This window comes from Mus pahari, chromosome 3 (assembly GCF_900095145.1).
Source record: "Mus pahari chromosome 3, PAHARI_EIJ_v1.1, whole genome shotgun sequence".
NCBI lineage: Eukaryota > Metazoa > Chordata > Mammalia > Rodentia > Muridae > Mus > Mus pahari.
In genome coordinates, this window is record NC_034592.1 from 85,854,190 (window position 1) to 85,879,493 (window position 25,304).

The 25,304-nt window shown below is 46.9% G+C and overlaps 1 protein-coding gene across 1 annotated transcript in view; it reads right to left on the reverse strand.

Moving 5' to 3' along the window:
* The window catches only part of Prr5l (proline rich 5 like), an 83,681-nt gene that overhangs the window by 52,793 nt on the left and 5,584 nt on the right, over positions 1-25,304 (reverse strand). The window contains exons 2-3 of the mRNA XM_021194358.2: positions 7,991-8,272; positions 6,710-6,790 (exon numbers count right to left, since the gene is read on the reverse strand). Of these exons, the coding sequence (XP_021050017.1) occupies positions 6,710-6,790; positions 7,991-8,154 (245 nt within the window). The 5' untranslated portion in view covers positions 8,155-8,272. The remainder of the gene's footprint in view (positions 1-6,709; positions 6,791-7,990; positions 8,273-25,304) is intronic.

Sequence of the window (25,304 nt, forward strand, 5' to 3'; positions counted from 1 at the left end):
CACTTGTGCAAGGGTGAGTCCACACACACAGCCCAGCAGGGCCTGGCACTTGTGCAAGGGTGAGTCCACACACACAGCCCCGCAGGGCCTGGCACACTCTGCTCAGCAGGTACTTGCTACAGCTACTGCCCCGAGGAACCGCTTCACACCGGTACCATTCACCACCCTTCGGTGCGACTTAGGCTCCCCCTCTTCTCAGCCCCCTGCTTTTCCCAGCTGTGGTTCCCACTACCGTCAGCAAGCTCAGACAGATGGAACCTCTAAGGTGGATTGCCCTCTGGGATCTGAGCACTGGAGTCCTCGGACTGAAGTCTCAGCTCAGACTGGCCAGAGACCAACCGTCACCGGAAACTCCTTAAACCTCTCTGGGGCTCCTCTCTTTCTGCCATTACCTTCCTCCTAGAGAACAGAAGTGGTGTGACTGGAGAGAGGAGGAATGTACATGTCCCGCCTCAGGCCAGCTGCAGATAACTCGTCGCCAGCTTCCAAAAACCTTACCTGTGAATGCTTATTATTGCAGAGAAAAAGTCCTCCCTGGGAGCTGAGGATATCGGGTAAGAAACGGACAGACAGTTACATCCTTGCTGCCCTGTGTAACTGACTGCCAACTGCTTGCCCTTCAGGTTTCAGTTTAGGGATCAATCCCATCTCCAGTCTAATGATATGCCCATTTGCTGCCACCGCATGAAACATCAGACAATGTCTCCCTGCCCAGCTCTTCTCTAATACAAGTTCAGATCCACCTGTCTCAGTGGCTGCCCAGGAACTTGTTGAAGACCAAGCAGAGCCCACCACCACCAAGCAATAAGTGAGTAACAGCACCGATAGTCCCTCCGTCTACGCATCCTAACCCAGATTCTCATGAGAACCAGGAAACGGTAATCTTTATTTTCTCACTGTCCCAGCTCTTGCTGGCCACATAAGAGTAGAGTTTCCTAAGGAAGAATGCGATCCACATCACGACTCGGCCACGCCTGTCAGGGGTGAAGTTGGAATATTAAAACACCGTATCCAAGCTCCAGAGAGTTTCAGACAGGAAGGTGTGCAAGCTAAGCCAGCACTGTGGACAGTGAAGACCGGCAATCTGGCCAGAATCATTCTCTTCAGAAAGGTCACCACCTTGCCTTTGGAAATATCGTGTCATGTTCTGCTTCCTAAGGCAGCTGCAAATAGAAAAGATTCTGATATATGGTTTTAATATTGACAAAACAGGTGCTTTGATTTTCATATGGAGGAAAACTGGCCACTCAACTTTGAATGGACTTACTCCTAAGGTCTGGAAATACTTGTCTCTGACTTCAATAGTATGTTTTAGAACCCAGCCACACTTGGAGCAAAGTTCTTCCCTGTAAGACAGTGTTTTCAATGACAAGTCTTAAAAGAAAGAGCCAACATTTGCTGTGACTGAATTGTAAGATCCAGTTGCACAAGAGCACCTGCTCTCTGGCCATCCTACTTTCAAGCATCCATTTCTCCCAGGTGCATCCTGACTACATTGCTAGAAAGAGAGTCATGAGAGCTGTCAGCCAAGTGCCATTGCACACACACGAGGACCTGAGTTCAGATCCCAAGACCCACGAAAGTGCTGAGCATGGTGGCTTGGATCTGTAACGCCAGCACTGGGATCAGGGCGGTTTCCTAGATCTCATTGGTACCCAACTTATTCAAATAGATATGTCCTGGGTTCGGGGCCTCCTCCCCCCCCCCTGCAACAACAGCAACAAAAGGTGAAAACCCTAATGTGTGTATGTGTGTGTGTGTTTCGTGTTTATCTGTGTGTCTATCTGTGATACACCACATGCATGTAGGCGCCCAAGGAGACCAGAAATAAATAAAATTAATAAGATGGAAAACAGCCAAGGAAGACACTTGATTTCAACCTGTGCCCACACCTCAAGTGTACACGCAGACACAGCAAGCGACAGACAGACAGACCACACACACACACACACACACACACACACAAAACGGTAGTGGGGCAGGCAAGACGGGGAAGGTAGAGAGAGGGGAAAAGGAAGGGGGCCAAGCCTGGCTGGGATCAGTCTCTGGGGAGAGGATTAGGGACTTGGTGACTTGGGTGATCATCAAAAAGCTTTTTACTGCTTGGCTGAACAGAATGGAGAACCAAGAGAGTCATTTCCTCTCCGACTTGGTCTCCACAGAAAGAAGAAATAGCTGGCGGCTGTCCTTGTAAGAACTCAGCCTCACCCAGCCTTCGGTTCCAAGCACACACACTTTGAGCAGCCCATCCAGCTCTCAAGTTCAAAGTGAGGTTACCTCATATCCCAAACACTAGGGAGATGTCATGCTGGTTCTGTTCCCCAGGACAATTCATCACTCAGCCCCGTGGGCTTGGTCACCGCATTTAACCCTTTATTGTTATTCCTAAGTACTCGTCACAATAGCACAGAGAAAGTCTAACATTCATTGAACATTTCTTTTGTATCAGACTAAGGACACTTAAGCAAGATGAGGTTGATATTATTACTACCCACATTTAATGAAAGGGAAAAGAGACAGAAAAATTAAGCAACTTCCTCAAGCTCACAGGGCCTAACTAGTCTGGATTCCCCAGGCTCTGAATCCAGTGGTGTCTGGGTCTCTTACACTGAAGCATTCTCTATTGAGCCTAGAACAAATAGGCCACATAGTAGGGCTGATAGAATTAACTGAAGAATGGGCCTGGGGACAACTCAGCTTTCCCTCCTAACACATCCTATCTGCGACATTCCTGTGTTGGCCACCTTTATGCCCCCCCACCATGTTAAAGGAACGGATCTATCCGGCAAACAGAACTTAGGAGAAGGAAAAGGAAAGTCAAAGGCCTGTGACAGTGAGAATGTGGGGAGAGCGGCGGCACATCCACTTCAGTACTGAGGTCGCTGGGCAGCTGTGTGTGTCTACCTATACTTGCCAGTGTGGGAGCACATTGGCTGGCCTGCTTTATGCAATTTGAGATGCCCAGGGGTGTGAAAATGAACTCCATAGGTTTGTACGTTTGAATGCTCGGTCCCCCAGTTAGTGGAACTATCTGGAAGGATTAGGAGGCATGGCCTTGTTGGAGGTGTGTAAGTGGGGGTGGGCTTTGAAGTTTCAAAACTCCACCCCAGGCCAGTGTCTCTCCAGCTGGTACTTGTGAATCAGGATGCAAAGCTCTCGGCTACTGCTCCCGTGCCATGCCTGGCTGCTTCCCATCGTGATGCTCCAGGACTAACCTTCTGAAATTTTTGTTTTTTTTTGTTTGTTTTGTTTTCAAGACAGAGTTTCTCTGTTTAGCCCTGGCTGTCCTGGAACTCACTTTGTACACCAGGCTGGCCTCGAACTCAGAAATCCACCTGCCTCTGCCTCCCGAGTGCTGGGATTAAAGGCGTAAGCCACCACGCCCGGCTTAACCTTCTGAATTTTTAAGCAGTGTTCCCCCCACCCAAATATTTTTCTTTATAAGCATTGCCTTGATCATGGTGTCCGTTCCCAGCAACTGAACCGTAACTAAGACACCAGGTCACATATCTGCCTGGGGTATGCTTCACGTTCCCAGATGTACTCTGTGCCTCTGGATTAGGGAATCCTGTCTCCACACCAGCCACTAGGTTAAAAGAAGTCAAAAAGCAAAAATGTCAGAGGCACAGAGGCCAAGCCCTGCTTTCTAAAAGCTACAGCTTACTCTAGGCTCAAATCACACCTGGGCTGTTGTTCCAAACCTCAACCTCTGTAGTTCCTACCAGGCTAAAGATAGAGAACCTTCACTGGTACCCCTAAACTGTACAGAATATCTGTAGGGGGTCCTATTTCTTGGGGTGGGGGGGCACAATAAGTGATGGACTCTCTAAGGACCTCTGGGTAAAAACAAACGAGAACATAAGTTCTCCCAGTAAGAGTTCTCCTAGACACCACAACATGGTGCAGAGAAAGGATTGGCTGTGTGCTGAACTATGGACACTCCCTAATTCCTCTCTCTAAGCCCTGACCCTCAGCATAGCGGTATGATGGGGCCTTCGGGGATGCTGAGCTCCAGGTGGCTTTTAAGAGTACAGTCCTCAAGGTAGACTGGTGTCCCTCTAAGGGACCCCAGAAAGCTGGCTTTCTACCTCTGAACGTAATAAGCAGAGGTCATGTGAGCTCATAGTGAGGTGGCACCCTCAAGCTAGCTATCATCAGAAACCGAGCTGGTCAGCACCTTGAACTTCTGGGCTCTAGAACCTAAAGAGACAAATTCCTGTTGTTAACGCCACTCTGCCTGTGGTGCTTATTATAGCAACTCAAGCGGACTAGTGTGGATTTTCAGATGCAGGTGTTCAGGAGTTCAAATCCCGGATCCACCTGTAAAGTTGTGTGATCGTGGGCAGGTCGTGTGTTTCCTCTCATGCATGGTTTTCTTATTTGTAAACTACACGATGAAGAGACCAGACATATGCGTACACAGCGGGTGCCTCAAGTTGTCTAGGATACAACACACTGCCATAACAGAACTACCATTCCATAGGTACTACGGCCCTTCTTCAGTGTGGCTTCTCGGCCAGACTTGGAACCAGACTGTTTTGTTTGCTCTTCACTGAAACTTGGAGACATTTACATTTTTTTTTTAAAGCCAACATTTGAAAGTCAGATACACCAATAATAATAATAATAATAATAATAATAATAATAATAATAATAATAATAATAAAAGATCATTTAAAAACTTTTTTAAATGTAAAAGAGCTGGGCACTGTGGCTCCTGCCTTAAATTCCACTCCTCAAGATGCAGAGGCAGGAAGCTCAAGATGCCAGCTTGGTCTGTAGAATGAGTTCCAGGAAAGCTAGGATTACACAGTAAGAATCTATCTATCTATCTATCTATCTATCTATCTATCTATCTATCTATCATCTATCTGAATAAGTTTTAAATAAAAGTTTTTTTAAAAGATTTATTTATTATATGTAAGTACACTGTAGCTATCTTCAGACACTCCAGAAGAGGGTGTCAGATCTTGTTAGGCTGGTTGTGAGCCACCATGTGGTTGCTGGGATTTGAACTCAGGACCTTTGGAAGACCAGTTGTCTCTCCAGCCCTAAATAAAAGTCTTAACTGCAGGAGCATCACTACACACTGGAGCCAGCCTCCCCATTCAGAAGGCCCCTTGGCAGGCAGGTGACAGCAGGGCTGGCTCCCACCTTCCTAGCTGCCCACTAAGATCTTTGAAGTACAATGTCAGGATCTGTCTCCTGAGGTGAGAAACAATTAGCACATTCCTGATCCGCTGACTTATTTATTTATACTTCTACCGGGGGCTGAGGAACCTCAGGAAGAGGCCAGGAACCCAGTGCTTGGCATAAGCTGGGCTCTTTCTTGCTAGTCTGTGGCTGGTGACCCAGCTTTGGCCCTGACACATAGCTTCTGGGGACCTCACTTTCCTTCCCTGTAAAATGAGGCTTTGGGCTAGACGGTCTCTTTTGTCTCTTTCCACATTTATGTAATTGTGACATGAAATTCAAGTGCATAGGAGAAGTGTAACACAGCTGTGTGCTTATGTCCTGCACAGGTTTTAATGAAAACAGAGCTCTTAAAAACCCAGCTGACCTTAACACAGACCTTAATTCAACATAAACAAGGCCTGAACAATGGCCTTGTTTGTTGTTCTGCCCACTGCAGGGCTAGTCTTTAGCCTAGATATTCTGTATTTAACATACCCAGAGAGGAATTAAAAGGCTAGCTAATTCAACCTCCTAACCCTAGCTGAGCCTGAGGCTGTCATTTCACCAAGACACAAATCCAACTGTATTACCAACACCCCTCCTTCTGCACCCTTTGTATTTAGGTTTCTTTCCGTTCCTTGCTTATTGCAAGCATAGAACCTGTTCATTTGCTGATTCTCCCACCTAAAGTCCCCTTCCCCCAAGGAATCCCTGTTGACCCTCAGGTCATAGCATAAACATCACCTCTGCTGTCCCTTGACTTCTTGGCAAAACCAAGTCACATCAGCACACTTTATCATATCAACTATGTCATGGTTGGTTGACTAATGAGCATCTTCCCATCTGACTATGCATTCCAGAGAGTGAGCTGGGGATGTGGCTCGGTTGATAGAATGTTTGTCCACTATGCAAGAGGCCCTGTGCTTCATCCCCAGCATCTTGCAGGCCAAGAATGGTAGCCAACATTTGTAATCCCAGCACTCCGGAGATGGAGACAGGAGCATCAGGCATTCAAGGCCATCATCCTTAGTTACACGGTAAGCACAGGGTCATCGTGGGCTCGTCTCAAGAATAAACATACAAACAGACAATAACAACAACAACCAAGAATGCAAGGTTCACATATGTCTTCTGCTCCAACACTTGTTTACCAAGGAGATACTCTAATATTTATTACTAAGTCTTTTTTATTAATAGCAATAAGTCCCAACTAATCTGCCTCCAAACACTAAGTCATATTACCTAATACAATGCTTAATAGTTAGAGAGAGCTCAATAAATGCCTATAGAATTTGTACCAGCCCTCATCTATCAACCTGTACCCCTAGCACAAGCGCATTAGATATATAAGCATAGGCAACATTTCAGAATGAGAAGTCTAGATGGTGAAGGTCTCAGAACACAGCAACCACAAGAGCACTTTAACAGCAATCAGAGGAGCAACAAGGACCAAGCAGGGCTGTGGGGATGGGAGGTGGGGAGAACCCTAAGTCCCCTACCAGGAAAACAGCACTGGTTTTGGCCAGCCAAGTACCTGATGCTTTCGTTCAGTGCATACAGCTCATTGCTCTGCAAGCCGCCCCCTTTGAAAACGTTGATCACGGCCGTCTGCACACTGCAGAGAGACAGAAACACAGCCCAGTTAGATGATCTGCCTCCAGGGGCCATAGTTTCAAACAGCTCACAGGGAAGGTCATAGAAAGGGCTGGGGAACCTAGGGCATATACACAGCTATCTTCTCTCCCTCTCCTTAATGTCCCAGAAGTACTGAGGAGGGTGAGGCAAAAGAATTCAAAGGTAGTTCTAGTCCTCTTGGAGGTCATCCGGGGCTGCTTCTTCCCTTGCTCACATGGAGGGAGACAATGCATCAGCTCTCTGAGAATTGCCATCACTGGATTCTGCAAGCATCCTAAAAGCATTCATTGCCCGCAGGAGCTGACCCTGCCTGGGTTCTTACAACTGGGAAGCCACCATCTCTGCCAGAAACGATAACAGCCTTTCTAATAGAATTTTCCGTGGTCCTGCCTTGTCCCTTTACTTCATCCCAGAGACAGATGTACACTAGAATAGAGTTCCATCTTTTAAAGGGCCACAGTCAGGGCTCAACTCCACATTCTGCAGGACCGAAGCCAGAACCATCAGCAGAAGGGCTTATTATAATCTTGTCTGTGCTGAGGAATTTTACAAAGGACAATGGTCCTCAGAATGTAGCTCTCCTGAGCTGCACCAGTTGAGTGTGCCCGACAGCCAGTCACCGAAAAGGCACCCAGAAAGTTCAGAAATGCTTTCATTTATCCGAAGTCCAACACAGATTTGAAAGCCAATAGCCCACCGACTTATAAGGCAGTACCAATTGCTGATTGGCTCGGGGCTTGGTTCACAAACTCGTCTGGACAGCTTCCTAAGTTACATCTCCTCCCCCACACACCAGAGGTGCAGGTGAAAGAGACTGTGGCATATGCCACTCATTGAGTTCTGCACAGAAACCCACCCAAGCTTCCTAAAGGGAAACGGTGATGTGAGGTCACTGGAAAGACTACACCCTTAGACACTCACCCAGTGTAGGGTGTCCAGGGACATGAACAATAACTGTACATTCTAACGCCATGACCCCAGGCTGGTAAAACTGACTCTGACAGGCCCGAAATCACAATGAGCTACTTTCTCGGTATGAAAACAGGGGCATTTGTCCCATTTATCATCGGTATCATGATCAGATGTCGTGAGCAACGCTCTCAGAGGCAGCAGATGCTCAGCCCCACCCTCAGATCACCCCCACCCCCTCCCTGGTGGTGTTGGTCCCACAAGCCCTTACCTGTTCCAGGCAGAGTTGGAACTTAGCTGCAGAGCCTGCCGGGCAGCCTGGAAGCGGGGCAGCTCGCTAAGCACGGGGGAGCTCATAAAGCGTGGTCTAGGCCTGCGGAAGGAGCCCATCTTGTGGAACTCAATGGGCAGGAGGGGAGCGAGGCCGCGGGTCATAAGTCCAGGTGAGGATGGAGCTGTGTCTTGAGGACCAGAAGCTTCTGGCCACCCACAGGAAAGGCTTCTCTCAACACTGCCGCTGCTGGGGTGTCTTAAAACCCTACTGGGCCAACCCCTGAAATGAGAGACAGCCTTATTGAGAACCTGGCTGAAAATATGTAACTGAGGGATGCTGGCTAGACTCTCTAGCTAAATGATCCTAAAAATCAATGAAGAGAGAGACACAGCAAGGGCCTCCATTGCTGCTGAGGCTCCCATCTCTCTGTCTGTCCGTGTGTGAGTGTGTTTGTGTGTGTGTGTGTGTGTGTGTGTTAGGCATGGAACCCAGTTCTTAGTGTATGGTAGGCCAGCACTCTATGTCTGAGCTACACATGAAGCCCTAGCAGGAAGCTAGCCCGTGTGAATGCCTCAAGAAGGCAAAAACTCCTTTTTCTTGACCATAAAGACTGTCCACCCACTGTCCCACCAGCCACATCATAGGGCTCCCTCTCTTAGAAGCATTTCACCATCTCTTTCCTACCTGCTTTGTGTCCCTTCAGTCTGTCAGGACATATTTACTGTTCGGCATGGATTAACCATTGTAACGTGTCAAGCACTCAAAATCTCTGTGGTCCAGACCCTGCCTTCCTGGGACTCAGACTCTATGGAGAAAGATGACTGAGTATTCCAGAACTATTCAACAAACACTTACTGAGCCTATATGCTCCAAGCATTGAGACACAGGGAGATGATAAGAAGATGGCCACAGGACTGTCACATGTATCCCACTGTATCTGCCCCAGGCTTCATGTCTTGCCTATCCCCTTTCCCAGGTTTCTGGGCTAAGTTTTGCTCTCTTTTACCAAATAATATTCCTTTTGCCCTATGCATTTCTAAATCCAACTGATTCTGCAAGATTGGGTCCAATAATTTTGCTCCTAAGAAGGACAAGGTACAGACCAATAATCTCAGCTACTCAGAAGACTAAAGCAGGTGAGTTCAAGGTCAACCTGGATAACTTAATTAGACCCCCCAACTGAAAAGAAAAAGTAAAAAAAAAAAATTATAAAAAGTGTCCACAAGATGACTTAGAAGGTAAAGGTTCCAGCCACGAAGCATGCCAACCCAGAGTTCAATCCCTTTGGTAAAAGGAAAATCAACTTTCAAAGTTGTCCTCTGACTTCCACAAGTTCACTACTATGCACATGCGCACACGCACACACATATACATTAAGTAAATAAACCTTTGTTTTAAGTTAAAAAGAGATCTGGGGATGTAATTCCATAGCAGAGCAATTGCCTGGCATGTATGCATGCCTTAAGCTCTTCAGGTCCAAAGTCCAGTTTTACACACACACACACACACACACACACACACACACACACACCTTGTTCCTTGTGGCAAATCACGAGGTGCTTTATAACTGCTGGTGGACACGGATGACTTAGTGATGGACCTCGGTACTGAGTTTCAAGAATTAACTCAGCTCCTTCCAAGTTGTGTGACTTCAGACACACACTGTATAATGTTCTCAGAGGCTAATGTACCAACCTCACAGGACAGGGGATGGATGAAATGAGGTTGGCTGACATGCTCACCAGGGCCTCGGAGATTGCTAGCTCCCTCTCATGATCTTAACATGTTTGAACCAACCATGGCAATCCTCTCAGCAGACAGAGGTGCTTCAAGGAACAGAAAACAGCCAAAGGCGCTTTGCCTTGAAACGGTTTGGTGGATTTGTCTAAAGAGTGCTTGTTTCTGTTTTTCTGATATTTCTGGCCAAGTTAACTCAGATAAATCAGACAAGAGACCAATGAGGAAAGAAAAGGAAGATTCCAGCCTCGAGAGTCACTCTAGTCTGCAAGCTGGCAAGAAAAGTCCTGCAGCATTTAAGGGACAGGGGAGGGACACCGTAGCCAGTACCATGACAGTGACAATGTACCTTGACAGGGGGCTGTGGGGGAGGTACTGGTGGCTAGGTGTTGGCAATGGACCTATTTACAAGAAGAATGGCTAGTTCCCTCTTGTAACGTTGTAACAGGAGTAGAAGCAGAGTCCTGGGTCATTTTCTTGACTAGTCTGCCTGGGAACCCTGTGGGCTGAGCAAATCCACAGTTATCAGAACTGACCCGTAAGTGTGGCAGAAGCCTGTTATGTTCCGGAGAAGGTTACAACAGGATCCCAAACACCTCAGAATCTGGGAAGATCTGTGCATGCCAGTGATGAGCGAAAGGCAAAATGAGACCATGCATCCCTCAGAATCCTGACACTGGCTGGAGGTAGTTTCATTTGTCAGGGAAGCTCTCTCTATTTAGACAGGATGCATCCCTGGGCCCAGCTTTGAAAGGCCTGTGAAGTGCAGCTCACTGTGTAATTACCAGATATTAACTCACATTTGAGGACCTTAACCAGAGGCAACGAAGCTACCACCCACTCGGGCGCACTAGCTTGGGGAGGCAGAAAACTTCAGAAGCCACACTGTCAGGGGATGCACGCATGCCTACGTTCTAGGAACAGAGATTCCGCAGGATAAAAGGGGGCTCCTGCCCTTCCAGGCCTCAGCTGCAGCTCCTAGGTCTCCCATCTCCAGCTATCTGAGCATCATACACACACACACACACACACACACACACACACACACACATACCTAAGGCAGCCCTGGTCACACGGGACAGCTCCAGGAGCATGACCTGTATAAGCAAGAGTAATTTTCAGCCCAAAGGACAATGGTCACAGGGCCCACACCCAAAGTTAAGGGCCACACTCAGCAAGGAGCTCCTTCTGACTTGTTTTTCAGCCCCCAAACTCTTCTCTTCTCAAATGACGACAGGATGAAGAGAGTATGTGGTCCACACCATCACTGCTTGTCACAGAGCTAACAACCGCATGGAGACCATGGGAGGACGCTATGGGACGTGCTGACAAGGGCCTGAAGAAAGGATGGTTGGCACACCCTGCATATACCTGCGATGGCACTGGCCCTTCAGGCATAGGCTTGTCCTGACCCAGAGATGACGAGTCAGAAATGATAGGACAGACGGGGGCCTGAGAAGACAGCCATTTAGAACTAACAAAAGTGGAGCCAACGAGCAAGAGGATACATCCAAAGTCTCCCACATAGAATCAAGCACAAACTAGAGCATCCATTCCCCAGTGTCAGACCCGAGACATTCTGAAGCTCCAAAGAGACACTCGCCACTGAACACTCAAGCCTCAGCCCACTGTTCAAGACAAAGGTGGAGTTAACCATGAAAGAAACACAGGCAGCAGCCCGATAAGACCCTGGGCGGTGAAACCAAGGTGCCATCCCAAAATGCCATCTAAGCTAGAGAAGATAGGTAACCAACCTGAGGGCACACAGCTAGCTAGAGGCAAGTCACTGACAGGTAGGTGACAAAGTCAACCTGTCTTCCCAGCCCCTCGCCACTTCCTGCTTTCCTCCTGAACTGCGTGAGACAGGACCCTAGAATCAAAGCCACTGAGATTGAAATGTCAGTCGCTGGCCTTCAAATGAAAGTCTAAATCTCATGCCCCTGAGATAAGTGAACCACCAAAATCAACTCCACGGCCATCCATGATCGGGACAGGAGGAACAGAGAAAGAGAAAGGACACCGTAAGGAAATGTGGGCTGTACCAGTGAGTCAGACAGCCACCCCTACCAGCTGTATGAACTTGGACAAGGTACCGGACCTCTGAAGTTTGCGATTTCTCCCCAGGAAAGGGTACGCCACCCGTGAATCCGTTTAATGAGTGAGCCCTTGTAAAGTACTCACTGGAAAGGATGGCCTGGGACACAGCAAGACCAAGGTCTCAGCACAAAGGAAATGTATTTGCAGCCGAGGGACAGAGGAGTGCTTCTGGATAGAGAGGAGACAGACAAATGGCAGTTTATAAAGGGAAAGGGGGAACCCTGTGTTTAGGACGAGTTGGTTTGTTTTGATTGGGCGTGTTAATTAGGGCAGTCAGAGGGGGGCTATTGATGTCTGGGCTTCACTACTTTAGTAGCTGGGCCTTGGTGGTCACCCTCAGGAGGAGGAAGTGTTCAAATAAGTGCATGAACTTGGTGGTTAACTTTAGGGTATAATATAATGGTTTAGCAAGGTAAAGGGAATGGGAACAGAGGTAAAAAGACAGAACCTGCTGAAGCCACGTTCGCCATGCTGGGGCCTGCCAGAGCCCTTACTCACACAGAACGGTACCCGACGAGTGGTGAGTGAGACAAGGGACTGACCAAATCCATGAAAGAACATCGTTTGGCACCCTTTCTAGATTGTTCCGCCCACACGACAGTGGGAGGAGAGCAGTGCTCCCCTCAGGCTCTAGAGGTATCCCTCAGCAGCTGCAATGCATTGCCCCCAGTCAGGACCCAGACACTGTCACAGACATGGACTCTGTGCCCTCAGGCCTTTGATAAGTCACAGCTTCAGATACTGAGGTGATACCAAATTCATACATCCCCTGCTTCTAAATCTCACCCAACCCTGGGATGGGGATGCAGCTCAGTCAGAAGAGAACCCTCCTAGCCTCTACTAGCATTGTATAAACCAGTGTGATCGAGCCTGTGTAAAGTCCCAGTGGTCCAGAGGTGGAGAGAGGAGGATCAGTAGTGCACAGAGTTCAAGGACAGCCTGGGCTACACGAGACTCTTTTCTATAAACAAGTAAATACATATATGTACAAATAAACATATCACACCCAACCACAGGAAGCAGACAGAGCTGGAGCTCCACTTTTAATGAAGAAACTGAGGCAGAGTGACTCACCCTTAACAAGAACTGAGGCAGGACTGGGCGTCTTTAATAATCCAGAGCTGGTCAAGAAAGGCTCTACATTTTTTTGTTTTAAAGATTTATTTTATTTATATGAGTACACTGTAGTTGTCTTCAGACACACCAGAAAAGGGCATGAGATCCCATTACAGATATTTGTGAGCCACTGTATGGTTGCTGGGAATTGAACTCAGGACCTCTGGAAGAGCAGTCAGTGCTCTTAACTGCTGAGCCATCTCTCCAAAAGGCTCTACTTTCAAGCCTGGCTCCATAATGTACCACCCCAGGTTTTGGTTTAGTCTCTTTTTCTCAACTATTTCAAAATGTTCTCACTCTAATTCACACTTGACAAGTGTGTATGCACATAAGCACATACTTCAGTTTGACAGGGAACTGCCATCAGCTGGAGGAAAATGGTGTTGCTTCGGAAGGCCACACTCATAGCTTTCGGATAATGGTGTATTTGCTTTCATGGGATGATAAAGAAAAACATTCAGTGTTTTCAACAGAAGGGGCAAGGCCTGCAAAATTGAAGCAAGTTCCCCAAAAGCTGAGAGTACTACACATATTGATGCTACCCATGGCGTTGTCCATAGTCATAGCTATTCAACACTTAATATGCGGTTGGTGCGACTGAGGGGTGATGTCTCATTTTATTTAACTTGGTGTCTGTGTGAACACAGTCATGTGTGTCCGGCTGTAGGAGTGTGCACCAGCTGCAGATGGTCAATCCACAGACACTTATTATCTGCACGATGACCAGTTGTGGGTTTCTGCATGAATCCATCCGCTGTGCAAAAGTGCTTCTCTGACAAGAAGGACTCACTAGTCTCCAGTTAAAGATATTCGTCTCTAGAAGGCAGCTGGATATTAGGTCCTCTCAGCAAAACCTCCTAGAGGTTCATCCTTGAAGCCTAACAGCTCCCCAGCCATGGGCTTTCGGTCAGGTCTATAGTCTGTCTTCTTCAACCCACTGTTGAGGTTGCACGGATTCCATGAAGAACACGGACATGTGTTTGATCCTGTGGCATAAGCCTTAAGTTCAATCAGAAAGCAGTGTGTTACTCCTAAACATTCATGCCATGAGTATGGTAACACATGGTCATATCTTGCCAAGACAGCCATTGTTGTGCCTCACAGGGGTCACAGCTGCTGGTGGCTTTCTCTCTCAGGAGCTTACACACCACCTCAGTTTTCATACCAAGAGACCAGCCTTTCATTGGCCAGACTTGGTTCATTCAACTAGACTGGTTGGCCAGTAACCCCCAGGGATCTGTCTGTCTTTGCCTTCCCAACACTGGAATTACAAGCACACACTAGCACACTTGGCTTCTCTACATGGGTTCTCAGGAGCAAACTCAAGTCCTTATGCTTGTGTGGCAAGCACTTTATTAACAAGACAATTCTCTCACCCTCACTTCATTTTTGATAGCCATACTTTTTAAAACAAGGATGACTAATTCTTTCTTCCTACTACTACGCTACGGTGGTCTCATTTCATTTTGTGTTGGTTTGCTTTACTAGTAGAATGGCAGCCGAACCATCCACTTAGGAAATTATTTAGCCACTCTCCTATGGAAAGACGTTTAGGAAGACTCCAGGATTCTGGATGAATTCATTTGTAGGTCTTGGAGCCTTGATGCATTTCTGATGGCTGGATCTGATGGTTATTAGCCAGCTTCTCTCTGTGGCTCGAACATTCACCCCCACACCAGTTCAGAAATAGCACACAGGAAAGGGCTAAAGGGAGATGTGTCTGGCTCCACGGGATAAACCACCACAAGACTATGTCACTCCAGGCTTTGGATCACAGGAGCTGTCATCGTGGTTCCTCCTGTCACTCAGAGGTAGGCACAAAGAATGACTGAGGTGAGGATACCCTCTAGACAAAATCTCACACAGCCCAGGTGGGCTTTGCATACACTATATAGCTGAGGATGACCTTGAATTTATGAGCCACTTCCCAAGTACTGGGGGTTACAGGCATGTGCCACCACGATAGGTTGATATTTTGGTCTTAATCCCCAGAAGTCAGAAGTATTCCTCATACAGCAGAAGCTATGATGAAGTTAAGCTCTTAAGAGCAAGTGATTATCCAGGATTGGTGGGTTCTACATGGAATCCATGGAACCTCAACAGTGGGGTGAAGAAGACAAAGAAAGAGCAGACAGACAGACAGACAGCAGATGGGAAGACATTGGCAAAGACTGCAGTGATGCTGCCACAAGCCAAGGGATTCCAGGAATCTCAGAATCAGGAAGAGCAAAGAAGCCAGCAGTCTCCCACAGCTTCCCAAAAGGATATGGCCCCAAATGCAGCTTGATTCTGGACCTTAGTTCTCCAGAACTATAGGTAAATACATTTCTGTTGTTTTAAGCCACAAGGGTTGTGGTAACTTGTTATAGCAGACACTAGAACCTAATACTTACTGCATGCATAGCCTTAGACTCTCTGAACTACAGTGTCAACATCAAGAATCAGGAATATCAAGGAGAGTTTCCTTGGTGAGGTGTTGTGGAAACCAGAGAGACTGACTAGGAGGTGCATGACATGGTTCTTATAACTGTCCAGGGAATGGGCCAGGTAGGGAAGAGCTCAGGTTAAGAAACACAAAGAGTCCAGTAGGACCCTTGGCAAAAATGACTCAGGACAGGTATGAGGATTAGGTGTGGTGACAAAGATATACAAGAAGTGTCTGGTAGGTGATAGCTATTGTTTATTTGTGCCACCTCTGCCACCACCACCACCTTTCTATTAACCTGCTCAATCTGATATAACAAAACACTACAGCCCAGTAGGTTCACACCACACCAATGGACTTCCTTATAGCTCTAGAGGTTGGAACTCCCAAGACCTAGGAGTCAGTAGGGTTAGTCTCGCCTGGGGCCTCTTGCTCTGGCTTGCAGATAAATGTCCTCTCTCTGAGCCTTCCCTCCAAGTTCTCATTTCGTGAGTCTCCATGTGCCTAAATGGCTTCTTTGATGGAATGCTAATAAATTGGGTTATGGTTCACTCAAACAGCTTTATTTTAACTCAGTCACCCTCTTTATACACACCTGAAGGTACATAGGCTATAGCTTCAACATGGAGACTTAGAAAGGAAGACAGTAGTCTATACCACCACCACCACCACCACCACCACCACCCCCACCACCCCCCACCACCACCTCCACCACCNCCCACCACCACCACCACCACCACCACCACCACAGAGGGCTCAGGTCTAGTGTCTCTCTACATTTCTCTTCTGAAGGATCAAGTTACCTAAATTGTCATTTAACAGTGCTTTAAGTGCTGAATGGTCCACTTCAGTTCTCTGGACATCTGAGGTACTGAATCCACAAAGCACTGTGAGGGTCACAGAGCCTCTGGGAGGCATCACTGGCCTGGCTCCACATAGTTCCTCTGGCAAGCTCTTCACCCAAGTCCCATGATGGGATTCTTGGAAGACAATTTGTTGTCCCTCTTTGTTCCCACAGCTGTCAGGGCTGAGGTTTGGGGACAAGAAAAGGCTATAGAGGGCACACAGAAGCACAATCTAGGCATGGGGATGGGGAGGGGTTCAAAGATAAGGGTGGGGATGAGGATGGAGCTGGGGCTCAGGGATGGGGTTGAAGAAAGAAAGGAAGGGTAAGGGTGGAATAGAGATAGGGAGGACATGCTCATGAGGACAGGACCTAAGAATAGGGATGGGAAGATGGAACATGAAGCCAAGGATGAGGACAGGGCCTGGGGACAGGACCAGGTGGCAGGGAGTGATATCGGGACCGTGGCCACCACTACAAGGACAAAAGAAGATGAATGTGCAAATGAAATCCACTAAGGCTCCAGCTTGGCCTCTGAAAAAGGAAGTAGAGTCGTGACACAGCAGCTTAAAATAAAGAAGTGTGTAGCTGGTAATGACTGGAGGCTTCCAGGAAAAAGCCACTTTGAGTGTAAATAACAAAGTCAAAGACAGAGCCACCCAGTCTGATGTAACCTCCCGGAACAAAGGGAGAATCCAGTCCCCAAGAAGACAGAAACAGCCCATTTCACATCCTGAACACAAGAGCCAGTGTCTCCCTGCGATCCAGGGACTCCCCAAGACTCAGCTCCTCATTCCCAGTCATGGTTACTCAGCTGACCCGTCCTCTGACTGCAGCAGAGCTGCCTTTGTAAGGATGATGGGAATGGCTGAGCTAGTGACTGGGGCCCCGCCAGACACAGGCACTTGCCATGCCTACATCCTCCTCTCAAAGACAGACCGAGGAGCAATGACCAGCAGGCGGGCCCTGCTGTGCTGGCCAATTTGATGTAAGCTAGTGTCTTCTGTGAAGAGAGAATGCCAACTGAGGAATCACCCCCATCCCTTTGGCTTGTAGGCAGATCTGCAGGGCATTTTCTTGATGGATGATTGATTGGGAGGGGCCATACCACCATGGGTATCGACACCCCCTCCTCAGCCAGATTGCCTTAGGGTATATAAAGCAAACAAAGCCAGCAATACAGGAGGAGCGAGCCTTAACTAAGCAGTACTCCTCTGTGGTCCCCTTCAGTTCCTGCTTCCAGGTTTCTGCCCTGACTTCCTGCATGACAGACTGTAAGCACGAAGATGAAATAAACCCTTTCTTTCCTTCCTACGGTGCTTTTGGTCATGGCCTTTATCACAGCAACAGGTGGCCAACTAGGACACCTCTACTCACATGGGCTCAAATCGAAATGTGTCACATATTCTGTACTGTGTAGCAACCCAAAGCCGGGGAAAGCCCTTGCCCTGGCTCCTCAAGTGACCAGGAATCAGGTTCAGTTTCCATGCCCATCACACAGAGAAGGCTGTGGGGGTACACAGTGACAAATCTAAGATCACACACTTATGAGTGGGTTGAGACAAGAATCCAACAGAGAAGAGTCCACAGCATGCATGTCATTCATGTCACCTCAAAGATTCTCCAAAGTTCTGAGACTAAACTCTAGACCAACCTCTAATACTCTTGCCTCCAACCACTGAGTGCCAAATAACCCTGGCCTGTGTTATTTCCACCACCAGCATCTATTCCCTGCTCAGGGCATTCCCACAGGGTGGGCCCTCTGCATAAAATATCTCCCACCCTGTTCTCCAGGCTTAAACCTGTCATCTGTCCTTTAGTCAGGAAAGCCCTCTTCTCCCCTTCATCCCTTGATTAATTCTCATCACTGCTGAAGATCCTCCTCCTGTGTTCTTATCACAATCAGCCTTGTGAACACATACAAAATATTTCCTTTGTAAAGGCCCATGTTCTCAGGTACCCCGTGGTACCCCACTCACTGCGTATGTTATGTCGTGATAGATGCTGTCCAGGGAGGTTTGGAAAGGAGGCTGGCCACTGAGCTGTGCATATATCAGTCAGCCATTGCAATAAAACAGCCGGGAGATCCATGTTCTATTTTGCTGTAGAGCATAAATGGACTCTAGATCCCTGGGTCAGACACCGAGCACACTGGTTCCCTCTAGAGCCGTGGCCGAGCGGCAGGCGCTCCAGTGAAGTCTGTTCTGTGCATGCCTTTCTGTGTTTTCTGAATTTGAAATGTGAATCAGGATTATTTATTCAAATAAACAAAGACATCAACCGTGGCTCCTACAACCCAGAAAAAAAAAAAGACGAACCAGGAAGAAAGGGTATCTTTCTTCTGATTTGTTCAAAGACGGTGCTCAGAAGGTGGTGAAGACCAGAACATGGCATTGATCAAGATGGTGGAGGACTCACAATTACAGCCCATTTATTTGTTCATGTGCTTGCTCACTCCAGTTTATTCACAGGCAGTCTTCAGCAGGGCTGCTGTGGGGAGGAACCTGGGGACCAGGAGTAAACGCTGATGGAAGGGGAAATGAAAGATGAAGTAATTTCCCCCACCCTACCCCCACAGTGTTGTTGTTTTGTTTTGTTTTGCTTTGTTTTTGCAACATGTATCACAAAGTGACTCAACAGGACTCGCAGGCTCTGACCAGGACAGTGAGTAAGTTTTGTCATAGCAAACAGTACCTACCCAGGTCAATGAAGGCAGTCATTGCACTTGACATTGATAACTAGCTTGACATTGGGATATTAGCCCAGTTTTAGCTGCTTTTCCCAAGAAAAGGCCCAGGACTCGTGTGTGTGTGTGTGTGTGTGTGTGTGTGTGTGTGTGTGTGTGTGTGTGTGTGTGTGTCTTATACTCACATGGCTATGTGGATGTACACACATGAAAACAGAGGAAGAAATCAACTGCTGATGTCTGCTTCTATCCCTCTCCACCTTGTTCCTTCAAGACAGAATCTCTCACTGAGCTGGAAGCTTGCCATTCTGGGATCTGCCTGTCTCTTTCTTACAATGCCTGAGTTAAGGACATTGACAGCCATGTCTGGCTTTTTAATATAACTGCTGAAGATTTGAACTTGGGACTTCATGTTTGCACTGATCCATCACTCCAGACCTCAGATTTTCTTAAATGTGGTTTTTAAAAAAAATTCTAATTTAAAAACACCCAGCTGGCTGGACCCTTTAGAGACCAAATATTAGGGTTTCTGTTTTATCCCTTCATAGTCTATGGTCCCCGGCATTCTCAGACCAGGACAAGCCAACTTCTCTTCTCATGGTCTTTTTTGTTGGCTTTATCAGCTCACTAAGGGTTTGAAAAACCATCCTCTCACTAGCCAGCATTTTCCTCTGCCTGGCCAGCTGCGTGGTCACCTACTTGTTGACCCTACTCAGAAGCATCAGCAGCAGGCACTCTAAGAAACCCCCCCCAAGAGCTTGAGCCCCCACAACACCGCACAGTCCTCAGTCAACCTCAGCCCATCATTGACTATGGCCCACCACTTCATCAAAGTTCACCTGTTAAGCCCATTCCTCTGCCTGAGCTCACCACCAAAGTTCACAAATCATCCTGTGTTATGCACAAAGATGCAAGGAGACAGGGTGAGCCCGCTGGGCTCCAGCTATCTCAGCGACACACAGCAAAGCAACCCCCCCCCCCAAGTTGACACAAGAAACCAAATCCACACTCCAGGGATGTTCCCAGGCCCGACAGATGAAAATCAGGTCAGGAAGAAGCTGCCATTAAGAGTGGGATTGTCCGATGGTGGTGGCACTTGGGAGGCAGAGGCAGGTAGATCTCTGAGATCGAGACCAGCCTGGTACAGAGTGAGTTCCAGGATAGCCAGGGCTATACAGAGAAACCTCGTCTCAAACTAACAAACAAACAAGAACAAAGAAATGACAATTTAAATTAAAGAGTGGAATTGTTTCATCAAATAAAATGCCTATCACGGCAGGTTTATTGTCATTATTATTATTGATTAGATGAACATTAACTATCACTAAAGTCTGGTTGTGATGGGCCAGGTCTCACTTTACATTTATTATTGTCAGTAATTTCCACCAAAATCCAAAGGCTTCCTTTATTAGATTATTGACTGTTTTATAATTCCTAGGTTGTAATTGGAGACTGAGGCACAGGAGTCACTTACCCAAAAGCAAAAAACTAGCAAAAGTGTCCCAAAGAATGATCCGACAGGACCCCAAAGTCTGGGCTCCCAAACCCACAGGCATGTGTCGGCTTCAAAGGCTGCCAAGAAGCTGAACACCACCCTTCACTTCCGCCTGTAAGCATCACAAGGCTTTGTACATCACCTGGGCAACTCTCACAGGAGGAGACCCGCTTCTCCAGACCACGCTTGGCAAGCTACGGCCCTTGTATCTATTGTTCTTTCGAAGTCTGACCAATCCTTTAAGGCAAGGGCTCCACCTGTGACTTATATACCGTAACCTGGATACCTAGCAACCGCATTGGTACCCAGAAAGTACCTACTAGGAATGTTAAAATGAGGGGGTGAAAAGGAGCTTTCTAAGTCCCCAGGAAGAGCAGCCTTCTCTCTTCGGAGGGGTCAGAAAACTCTCTTCACTGGTGATCTGCATGGATCCATAGGAGCATGGCAGATCAGGACCACATAGGCAAGACAGACACTGGCTCCTGCAAAGGACATGGAAAGGGCCCGATGGGAAAGATGAACAACTTTCTCAGCACTCCCTGGGATCCAAACAGAGAATCTACAAGTCCAAATGCGGACACTCTTCTACATCAGAGCAAACAGAACACAAGCTCAAGGGTGACCTCGATTTAGGAGCGGTCACTGTGTACAGGACTCGGGACACTGGTAATTTAGTTTCACCTACAAGTGAAACTAACCTATATGACATTACTACTTGGACCAGAAACCCACTGTATAATTACCACACCCCCACCCCCTTCTTTGGTGCAAGTTAAGTGAAACTATGGGAAGTACCACTTCTGTATGCTCACCTTGACAGCCCCACTTAAACATCAAGTTTCTTGGCATGCACGTGGTTTGGGTGTGAATGTCCTCCCCAGTAATTCTGCATTGTCTATCCCATCACCAGTAATTCTGCATTGTCTATCCCATCCACAGTAATTCTGCATTGTCTATCCCATGGCAAGCCAGAAAGTCTAGACACTGGCAGTAGCGGAGACACACCATTATGGAGCAAATTACATTTCTGACACATAATATATATAAAACATTGACGGGCGAAGGAGCAGTCAAATACTACTGCCTGGCAGCCAAAGGCACTTTGACGTGCTGGGAAATATGCCCCACGTTAAATGTGCTGTTTCTTAAAAAGTCCGTCCCCTCTTGGAGATGAAATGCTTTTCCTTAAAGAATGAAGAGAATGTAAGTTTCTCCCCAGGTCAGGGAGAGCCTTGGCAAAGAAGCAGAGTGGTCTCAATGCAGTCATTTCGTGGAAGGCAAAGTCTATGTAACTCAACCACACTCCAGTGTAAGCCAAGACTTAAGCAGGGGATAGGGGTGGGGTGAGGGGTGGGGTGGGAGGGGGTAAGCCATCGATCAATAACGAGGATTAAAGAAACTACCTGCAGTGAACCTAGGGTCTGTTAGGAAACATCTAAAGATAATACTATCATTGTAGCAGGCCACCAAGGCTATGACTGAAGATGGTCAGGTCAAAAAACCAGAGGCAGAATGCTAGATTGCATTCAGAAATGACCCATGGAAGGTCAACAGAAAGCTACAGGTTCCCCCATCCATGCCCAAGACCCTGGAGTGTGGGAACTAGGAAAGGAAAGACTTTGAAAAGGGAAAACAAACTTTAGTAGGTAAGAGCTTTCTTTGTTGCTTTGTTAGTTTATGTGTTTGAGACAGGGTTTCTCTGTGTAGCCCTGGCTGATCTGTACGTTGATCAGATTGGCTTTGAACTCCCTGCCTTTGCCTACCAATCGCTGGGATTAAAAGCATTTGCCACCACTGCTCAAAAAGCAATGCCTTCTCTGTAAGATGAGGACAGAATCACACCATGGCATCCAACACCTACTCTGCCGGCTATAAAGACAATTCATACAGGGAGCGTAGTGATAAGAAGAAAAATAAATGAAGAGAATATTTGGTCATGATTAATGAAAACGATAGGACCCCTCCACACACACAGACACACACACACACACACACATAGACACACACACAGAGAGAGACACACACACAAAGGGCAAGCTCAGTAATGGTCAAGGCCAGGAACACAGGTAAGATTAAAAAGGCGTACAGGACTGTGACGAAATAAAGAACACCCCCATCCCCCTTCTCAATGTTTTTTGAGACAGGTTCTCAATATGTGGTCTAGGCTGACCCTGGACTCATGTTCCTCTTAACCCTGCCTCCTGAATGCTGTGTGGTACACTGTATACCACTACACACACACCCTTTTCCTGAAACGCTGGAAAGTTCATGTGTCAACTCTCAGTTCTTTTAAAAAAGAAAGAAATTATGCAAGCCAAAAAAGAAAGAAAGAAAGAAAGAAAGAAAGAAAGAAAGAAAGAAAGAAAGAAAGAAAGAAAAAAAAAAAAAAGGAAAGAAATCTGAAGCAAAAGTTTGGGCCACGGAGCAGCAGTTTGAGACCGTAGAAAAAAGTTTTGAGCGTGTAGAAAAAAGTATACCCAGTTCACAACAACTTAAAGGGATGGTGCAGAGAAATCCTGTGTCAGGCGCTGAGCTAGGCCTGAGAGAAAATGCACAGCGCTGAGTAAAACAACTACAGCAAGAGAGCAACTGAAGCAATGGAACTCCAACAGCCAGGAGCATTACCATGGCTCACATCTGCACAGCACAGCAGTACCTAAACCCTGTTTCAGGTTATCCTGTTTGATCCTCCCAACAACCCAAAAAGGAGCAGGGAGACTCTGAGCATTTCAGCAACATCCCTGTGATCCCAGTACTGCCACATCATAACTCAGTCCTAACATCTGCACCATCCAGAAGAGAACTACACAGTCTCCATCCCCTTTTAAAGAATACAGATGCCCCCCTCCTCTACAAGGGGTGCATTCCAGTACCCCAATGGATGCCCCAAAGTCCAAAGAGGGATGAACCTTATGTATTCCATGTATTTTTCCAGGCACACATACCTATTGTCTTAACTTCTTTTCCTATTGTTGTGATAAAGCAACTTATGGAATAAAAGTGTTTATTCTAAGCAAGTGTACAACCCATCATGATGGGGATATCAAGACACCAGGAGCTTGATGCAGCTGACCACACTGTCTCCACAGAGATACATGACAGTGCAGGAACAGAGAGTGATGAACCCACTGACCACCTCCATTCCTCTGTTTATATATAGCTCAGGGTCCCAACAAGGGAATGATGCCACCCATAGTGGGCAGATTGCTGCACCTCAATTAATACAATCAAGGAAATCCCTCACAGGCATGGTGTTTCTAGATTCTGTCACACTCAAGACACTAACTTACACCTATAACAGTTTAATTATAAAATGAATAAAAAGATTGATAAAAACAGAACAATAACATACTTCATTAAAGATTTTTAGTTAGTATACATTATTAAGTAAAGTAAGAGTTACTTGTACACAAGCTTGTAACACTGTAACAATGGATCTGATATACTTTTGACACCTTCTAAGTCAATAACTAGCAGCTAGGGCATGCAAGGTACATGCTGGACAAAGGCATAATTCACCCAAGCAGTACATGGTAGAACAGCAAGACTTCAACGTATTTCTCAGAATAGGGGGGAATGTAATTTTAAACATGAATTGTTTACTTTTAGAATTCCCCAGCTTACATTTTCATATTAGGATTGCTTATAGTTAACTGAAACCACGAATAGTTAATGGCACCACGAATAAAGGGTGACAGAGCAGATAGACTCTTAAACCCTCTCCTGGGGAGTCTGATACATTAACGCTGAGGCTTGGTCCTGGATTCTGTCAGATGTCTCGGGTATACATGTAGTGTTGATAAGATGGGACTAGGCCAACATTTTAAACCAAACAGACAGCCACCTGCTTCCCTAGGGAGCTGTCAGTATGTACGGAGACTATGGATTGTCACCACTATGGGGGACAGGGCAGAGGATACCATGGGTACCTAGTAAATAGAGGCTACTCACATCCCATAGCACAAGAACTCTACAGCTCAAAATGTCAGTAGAGCCAAAGAGGAGAAACCTTGCTTCAGACCCCAGAGTCTGGGTACAAACACTATGTTCTGAGGTACTACACGATTGACAACATCCTAGAGAAGGGGATCAGCCCAGGGCCCCATGAAGACCCACCAGATCCACAGATTGTAGTTTCATAGGATTTTCTTGTGATCCCTCCATGTAACAACTTCCTGTGTATTAAAACATCCCATCGAAGAGAGGGGCTCACTAAGATGCCAGAAATAAGCAACTCCCAAGACTTAGTAAGTTACTGAAAGTCCTTAGCACCCACTCCAACAAATTTAGATTGCCCGGAAAGACGGCTAAGACTAAGAGACTGCCTACCCTGTCAAGCTACCTGTTATGAAGAAAACATCAAGGTTTCCTGTGTCGGGGCAGGCTTTGGGGACTGTAGCTGTCTCTGAGTCTTCCATGCAGTAAGGAACCCCAATAAACTCACTGGTTCACCACCCTGGACTTTAGAGAGATCATTACTCTGATCACCTAACGCTGTCATCGGTTCCCTCTAACAGGTGAATAGGCATCTGTTCACATCTTCCCGGGAACAGTACCACATATTTGAACCTCATCCTTGGCTATCTTGGATGACCCTCTGTAACAGCTGGGTTTAGCAGGTTTGCAGACAGGAAAGGTGAAGTCCTGAACAATGGAGAAGATACATGTCCCTAGTCAGAGTTCTCTCAAGGCAGAACCTCCGTCAGATTCCCAAGCTCAGTTCTCCAACCTGTGTGGTCTTCCCAATGCCAAGTAACAACTGAGGTAACAACTTTGCATTGAGACTGACCTTCAGCAGGTGTGTGTGTATGTGTGTGTGTAAAAGGTCATGACATGTGAGTTTTTCCGGTAGGTGAAGGTTTTTTTTTTTTTTTAATCATCTCAAACACCAGGATTACTAAGTCCACCCAC